The sequence below is a fragment of the Somniosus microcephalus genome, chromosome 9 (assembly GCF_052327205.1).
Source record: "Somniosus microcephalus isolate GS21.2 chromosome 9, FLI_Smic_1.0, whole genome shotgun sequence".
In the NCBI taxonomy this organism is placed as follows: domain Eukaryota; kingdom Metazoa; phylum Chordata; class Chondrichthyes; order Squaliformes; family Somniosidae; genus Somniosus; species Somniosus microcephalus.
Genome location: NC_140995.1, coordinates 161,171,989 through 161,179,999, shown reverse-complemented (window position 1 = coordinate 161,179,999; position 8,011 = coordinate 161,171,989). Strand labels below are relative to the sequence as shown.

Genomic DNA, 8,011 nt, shown 5'->3' with positions numbered 1-8,011 from the left:
GATCGGGGGCTTGCATGCGCGGCAAGCTCCCGATTCTAATTTCAGGGCCATTGTGTACTGTTTTTAATAAAATCCTGAATGTTGCAAAACTTCCAAAATGGTGCAGTTTATATGCTATTTTTGTGAAATTGATAGAGAGTTTCTCTGCCTCAGATATTTGATGTTCTCTGAATATCAGGCCTTGATAATAATATAAATCATACCTGTTAGTCTGCATTACAGCCTCACACCGACAGGGAGATAAATGCACAGGGTCACTTCCAAGTGAATCCTGTTTCCAGACCTCAGTAAATGTGAGGAAAAGTTTCAGTATACTTCAATTCTCCGTCCATAAAGTGCAAGAATACAGTGCACACGGTACAGGTGTGGAAGACTGAGGTCTCTGCTGTACCAGTTTGCTCTTGTTTGTACTCAGTACTTTTCATTTTGCATAAAAGTCTCAAAGCATTAGAATTATTGCATTAAAAATTGGTATTCCTTTTCTTAAGTTTTTAAAAAATAATTCCTTACTGAAATTGTAAAGAAAAAATACTTAGTTACTGATTTTATTTCCACTCCTTTGATATTTTCAATTAAAAGTGTTGGAAGACCAACAAGAATGTGAAAAAATGACCAATTCAAATACATAGAAAATGGCTTTTTAGCTTTGATTCTGGATTGATCAAATTCCTAAGCAATTCTCTTGGCAATTGGAGAAATTGGACCAAATGTTGCTGGAGTTCACTTAGTTGCATCCCTGTGGTCTAGTAAATATCTAGCCCCATTATTATATGAATAGGATTATGGGTCAGTGGAAGCTGAGCATTCACCCTATTTTTTCCACCTTATCATGTCTTAATCACTGACTGAAACCAAGCTTGTTCCATGAAGATAAAACAGACATTTGTGGTTTGGTGAGGCTGAAATATTGGGGGCAACAGAACTCTTAAGAAAAAAAAAAGTATTTTCAAACACAGCATGTAATACAGTTGTTGTCATGCTGTTGATTAAATTCTGTAAGATGATATTCCCTCATTTACAGGAAAGGTAAATAACAAGTCTGATTTCCTTGCCACGCAAAATTGATTATGAACAGCAGGAAAACAAATTTACTTGGAATCACATTAACTGCGGACAATCTAGTTGGAACCTTAGGACCATGCATATTCACAAGATGCATGTAATTTATTTTGTAAAGCAGCATTAAACTGCATAACAAGACACCCAAAGTCCCTGTGATTTCAGTTGAAATAACCACAAAACGATAATGCTTTTTGATACAGCACAAGCTTGCTGAGAGTCTCAATGGACTATCCAGGAAGATGCAATTTCATTAGTTACACCATATACTGTGTTTGAAATATGTGTTCCAGCAGTTTAACATCCAAGTACTGCCTTATGGAAAACTAATTACTGAATCACTAAGAGCTCCATAATGTCCTGCATTAAGTATCACACATCATACATAATGCATGTAAAGCAGCCTCTGCACTCTGATTACAGAACACTGTCATTAAGTGAGCAAATTAAAGATGTGAATAATTCACCGAGTGAGCTTATTTGTCAGTGCTGTGTTGTAAAATTAGAAATTCTAATGGGTGCTGCAATTTTTCTTACTCAGTTGCCACAAAGAGCAATTTCAGGATGCATTGTAAAAATTAAAGATAATTGTCTTATTTCTTAGCATGTCCACTCAGTTCCTATTTTTTTTTGTAGGTGTCATTCTTATTTCAATCAACTTACCTATGATTTTTTAAAAATCATTTTACTTTTGTGAACAATGGTTACCAAAATAATTCTGCCTTGCATAATATAATGAATCAGTTTATGATAATCATATCAATGATACTGCAAGGTAAACAATAGATATACAGAGATAAGCTTATATCATATAAAAATATATAAAGTGTCACTCATTGACAATAAATTATATAGCATCAATCCCTGTAATGTTTTCCTTAAAATAACACAAACATTTAGTTATTTTACTCAGTGAAGAAATTACACATTTATTTTCTCTAAGGTGGTTGTTAGCAAAATCCATCACCTAACGACCCTTCTCCCTAAGGCATTTCATAAATGTACTGAAAAAATCAGCCATTGCAAATCTAAATAAGGCCTTAAATATATATTAAGGTCATACAGTACCTCTTACCTCAGTTCCACATAATGTTGAGATTTATTTCTGCGGATCTTCTCTAAAGCCCAGAGACAGGGACAGAGTCCACTTGACCGCACATAACAGCATATTCACCAAATGCTCCCAGCTGTCAGATAAAATATTATCAATACTAACAAAAATATATTCCCCTCTGGAGAACTCTCTTTCCCTCTCTCATTCCCTCTGTCTCAAATCTTTGTGCCATTTCCTTCGGCGACAAGAACCGAGAAAATACGGAATGTTGTTGTTGCTCATTGCAAATCTGAAAAAGTCCCGGCTGATTTCCTCAAATCACTGGCTGACAGGACATCTAGAGAAAAAAAAACATTGCAGACATTAAAAAGGGAGAAGGATTCTTTTTCTGTAGAATGAGAGAAGCTGCATCAGATTTCTCTTTCTCTCTGTGTCTGTTTTTTTTAATAAGGAGGGGAATGCAGACACAATAAGAGAGAGGGAGAGAGGGCTGTCAGTGCCGATAAATCTGCATATGGAAATACGGGTTATCCTGGGTGCAATTTTATTTAACTGTGATGTACTGTTTTTTAATTAGACAAGAACACACACAGACAGAAAGAACCCCAGTAGCGACGGGCATCTTCTCACGCGGAGTCACACAAACTAAAGACACTTCATCTAAAATGTCTTCATTTTGTTTCTTAGTTTCAAAGAAAAATTACGAATTATGGAAATTCTTCAGTCAACCCAGTCCTGATATTCAGCAACACTGCACTGCATTTTTCAGCATCATTGTCACAGAGAACATAAGTGACTGAACTGTGCACAGCAAAAGTTTAGCATCCTTGAGTCTGGTTTCAGGAAATGAAATGAATATTGAGTTAAATAAATTATATTGCACGATTGCATTTACTTTGATATGTATTATATATTATTATTCCCCGAGTTAAATATGTTTTAGTTTTTAATTGAATGAGCTAATTCAATTACAATTGTGGATAAAATCACCTAATCATGTTTTTAAAGCAAAGACACAGAAGAAAGACATGCACTTTTGTTTTTATGCGTTGGTCATAGTTACAGATCCAGCATGATCAGTGATTATATTCCAGGTGTTTGATGCAGAATATTTTGTTCTGCAAAACGGGACACAGTTAACCCTTTTGAGCCTGACATGTGTACATTTTTTTAGACAGGCTACTTAACGAACATATATCGTTTTTCAAGGAGAAAATTAGATCAGAGTTAATGCATCAGTATAAAACTGATAAAGTGAGTTTAGTGTTCTGAGCCCACAGTTTTCACTGCTTAGGAATCATGTCGCAAAAGGCCACATGTAAATGACGGAATACTTTGACAAATGAGTCACTTCCATGCACTGATATTAAACCATTAAAACACAGATACTTTAATATTAATTCATATCCGAATCCACCTGACCATTTTTCTTTTCTGTATGGAAATTACAAGTTTTCGTTTATACACTGGTGAGGTCATTGCAGACGATCCCTTAACTGGGGAGCTGGCGGAAGACCGTCTGACGATTCACAAAAATTCGACCAATCACAGGACGGTTGACGCCCGTTGACCAAACTCACTGGCCAATCACAGGACCGCTGGCGCCCGCTGACCAAACTCACTGGCCAATCACAGGACCGCTGGCGCCCGCTGGCCAAACTTACTGGCCAATCACAGGGCCGCTGGCGCCCGCTGTCCAAAATCACTGGCCAATCGTGATCGGAGGAAGGGAGAGAGGCGGGCGGCCAGCGATTGTAGTGCGCATGCGGGTTCCCAGCGTCACTGGAACGCGGGAAACAGGAAAAGAAACAAGCAGAAGCCGGAAGAAAGAAGAACACAGAGACAGACACAGGTACAGATCATATAGACAGGGGGTGGCCATATAGACAGTGGCTGGTCACATAAATTACAGGGGGTGGCCATATAGACAGGGACTGGTCATATAGACGGGGTGGCCATATAGACAGGGGGTGGTCATATAGACGGGATGGCCATATAGACAGGGGGTGGTCATATAGACGGGGGTGGTCACATAAATTACAGGGACTGGTCATATAGACAGGGGGTGGCCATATAGACGGGCTGGTCAGATAGACAGTGGCTGGTCACATAAATTACAGGGGGTGGTCATGTAGACAGAGACTGGTCATATAGATGAGGTGGCCATATAGACAGCGGGTGGCCATATAGACTGGCTGGTCACATAAATTACAGGGACTAATCATATAGACAGGGGGCTGGTCAGATAGACAGTGGCTGGTCACATAAATTACAGGGGGTGGCCATACAGACAGGGGGTGGTCATATAGACAGGGACTGGTCATATAGACAGGGACTGGTCATACAGACAGGGGGTGGCTGACTGTATAGACAGGGGCTGTTCATATAGACAGGGGCTGTTCATATAGACAGGGACTGTTCATATAGACAGGGGTTGTTCGTATAGACTGGGACTGAGACAGAGATACAAATCTATATATATAAAAAAGTGGTGTCTGTCTGTCTGTCTGGGCATCACTCAAAAGTTATAGGGCGTACCTACACATATGTTATATCAAAAGAAAGGTTATGATTAGGAGGGTGTCCTAGGCATATTTACTTTTTGGTCAGACAAAAATTGGTTGACCAATCCTATTTGGGGGGGGCGCTGCATCACGGGGGGCGTTTCATGGCATGTGTGGGTGGGGCCTAATCCTTCAAACTGAAAAGCAAGCGGTGGCCATTGTTGTTTGTGATGGAGCAACTCTGCCTCTGTCCGACCATGGGCCCCAGTCCAACCCTCACCCTCCTCCTTCTCTCCGCTTTCTCCCCTCCTGTCACCCCGGCCTCTCCGCTCGCGGGTTGTTTGCATCCACGGTGGATGAGCTGCCTGCAGGCCTCTGGCCTCGAACTCTCCTCGCCAGCTACGCCCGAGCTAGGCACCGCCCGTCCCGCTGGGCCCGATTCCAAACCAGCGGCCCGCCATCGCCGCCATCTTGGTAAAGGCTAACCTCCTCCTTCTCTCCGCTTTCTCCCCTCTCTCCTGTCACCCGGGCCTCTCCGCTCTGCAGGATGTCACTGCTGAGCTCTTCGGGTCGGAGGGAGCGGGAGCTCAGCTCGGGTGACTCGGGCCGGGCCTCAGGCGCTATGCCGCCCACGGGGTCTCCGCCGCTTTCTCCCCTCTCTCCTGTCACCCCGGCCTCGCGGAAGTAGGAGCAGCGATGATGGGCCGGCGAGGAAGGAGCTGCTGCTCGGGGCCGCAGTCGCTGCCCTTTGCGCGGAGGCTCGCCTACTTTGACGGCCATTTCGAGCAGCTGTGCCGGCGCCGGCTGCCCACCTCTGAGCCCGAGTGGTGCCGGGTGCTGGAGCCTCTGCTCTGCTGCGAGGCTCCACCGACCGGCGCCCAGGCTCGCTTGGGCTGCCGCACCATGGCGCTGGCCGCCGCCCTGCTCTCGCTTGGCTGCTGCTTCCTCCTCTGCAGCCGCCCCAGTGCTCGCTTCCTGAGCTTCTGTGGCCGGGCTCTGCTCATCCAGGTCGGTATCCGCCTCGACCTCTGCGAGAGGTTGCACTGCCAATGCTTTCAAAACATCTCTCTTTATTGTAGTGGATGTCAGAGGGATTCCAAGAAACGCCGTTAACCCAGCTTGCATTTATCTAGCGCCTTCAACTTCTAACTTCCCCCCTTTCCCCACCACTTTCCCCTTTCCCCACCACTTTCCCCTTTCCCCCACCCCTCTCCCTCTCTGTCTCTCTCTCCTTCCCTCTCTCCTTCCCTCTCTCTCTCTCTCTCTCTCCTTCCCTCTCTCTCTCTCTCTCTCTCTCTCCTTCCCTCTCTCTCTCTCTCTCTCTCTCCTTCCCTCTCTCTCCTTCCCTCTCTCTCTCTCTCTCCTTCCCTCTCTCTCTCTCTCTCTCCCTCTCTCCTTCCCTCTCTCTCTCTCTCTCTCTCCTTCCCTCTCTCTCTCTCTCTCTCTCTCCCCTTCCCTCTCTCTCTCTCTCTCTCCTTCCCTCTCTCTCTCTCTCCTTCCCTCTCTCCTTCCCTCTCTCGCCTTCCCTCTCTCTCTCTCTCTCCTTCCCTCTCTCGCTCTCCTTCTCTCTCGCTCTCTCTCCTTCCCTCTCTCTCTCCTTCCCTCTCTCTCTCCTTCCCTCTCTCTCTCTCCTTCCCTCTCTCTCCTTCCCTCTCTCTCTCTCCCCCTCCTTCCCTCTCTCTCTCCCTCTCCTTCCCTCTCTCTGTCTCTCCTTCCCTCTCTCTCTCTCTCTCTCTCTCCCCTTCCCTCTCTCTCTCTCTCTCTCCTTCCTCTCTCTCTCTCCTTCCCCCTCTCTCTCTCTATCCTTCCCCCTCTCTCTCTCTATCCTTCCCCCCCCTCTCTCTCTCTCTCTCCTTCCCCCTCTTTCTCTCTCTCTCCTTCCCCCTTTCTCTCTCTTTCCTTCCCCCTCTCTCTTTCCCTCTCTCTCTCTCTTTCCCTCTCTCTCTCCTTCCCACACAGACAGACAGACAGACAAACTCATTTATATATATATATATAAAAATTATTTGTACTTTTTTCATAACAACATGCCCTCAAAAAAACCCTCGGCACCACCGGGCACTCCAGCTAGCAATATATACGGGGGATGAGATAGACTGGTCATATAGACAGGCTGAGATAGAAGGATTGTCATAGATAAGGGGTTGAGCTAGAAGGATCGATCATATATATGCACGGACTGAGATAGAGGGACTTGTCATATAGACAGAGGCTGAGATAGAGGGACGGATCATATATATATATTAAAACATTTTTTTTTTAATTCATTGATGGGATGTGGCGTCGCTGGCTGGCTAGGCCTGCATTTAGTGCCCATCCCTAATTGCCCTTGAGAAGATGGTGGTGAGCCGCCGCCTTGAACCGCTGCAGTCCATATGGTGTAGGTACACCCACAAAGCTGTTAGGAAGGGAGTTCCAGGATTTTGGCCCAGCGACAGTGAAGGAACGGCGATACAGGTCCAAGTCAGGATGGTGTGTGGTTTGGAGGGGAACTTGTAGGTGGTGATGTTCCCATGTGTCTGCTGCCCTTGTCCTTCTAAGTGGTAGAGGTCGCGGGTTTGGAAGGTGCTGTTGAAGGTGCTTTGGCGAGTTGCTGCAGTGCATCTTGTAGATGGTACACACTGCAGCCACAGTGCGCCGGTGGTGGAGGGAGTGAATGTTGAAGGTGGTGGATGGAGTGCCAATCAAGCGGGCTGCTTTATCCTGAATGGTGTCGAGCTTCTTGAGTGTTGTTGGAGCTGCACTCATCCAGGCAAGTGGAGAGTATTCCATCACACTCCTGACTTGTGCCTTGTAGATGGTGGAAAGGCTTTGGGGAGTCAGGAGGTGAGACATATAGGGGCTGATAAAGAGACAGGTCATAAAAAAATATACAGGCAGAGATAGAGTTACAGGTATAGATAGAAGTACAAATCATCATAACATATATATCCACACACAAAATAATATATAGGGGGTCCATGGATAAGTGAAGTGTGTCTTCATGAGGAATCTGTGTCAATCCTTGAAACTCTCCCTGTGTGAATTTCTCAGTAGGTCTGGACATCTTTAAGCATGGTGATGGGTTTCTGTGCGTGCCAGATACCCAACTGACCAGATTTAAAAAAAGATTTGCTTGTATCTTTGTAATACTGAGAGGGAAGGTAAGCTTCCAGATGTCTGCCAATGCTATCTCGTAATTAGCTGTTCGAATGCTCTTGATTGATCTCTGTTGATCCTCATGATTTTTTTATTTCCTCCTGGTTCCCTGTAGTGATGCACCTCTCCTCTGTTTAGTCCCTTTCCTTGACAGCTTGACTGAGATCAGGAATTTGTCATGTGGGGGATTGCCAGTGTTGTGCTACTCTGGCTGACGTACTGGGCTGCTTATGTCACTGAAACTCCAGTATCAAAA

General features: G+C 45.0%; 1 protein-coding gene across 1 annotated transcript in view; it reads left to right on the top strand.

The window, feature by feature from the left end:
- The first annotated feature begins 3,870 nt into the window (after positions 1-3,870).
- mms22l (MMS22-like, DNA repair protein) overlaps positions 3,871-8,011 on the top strand; it is a 313,635-nt gene continuing 309,494 nt past the window's right edge. The window contains exon 1 of the mRNA XM_085997428.1: positions 3,871-3,965. Coding sequence (XP_085853554.1) covers positions 3,877-3,965 — 89 coding nt within the window. The 5' untranslated portion in view covers positions 3,871-3,876. The remainder of the gene's footprint in view (positions 3,966-8,011) is intronic.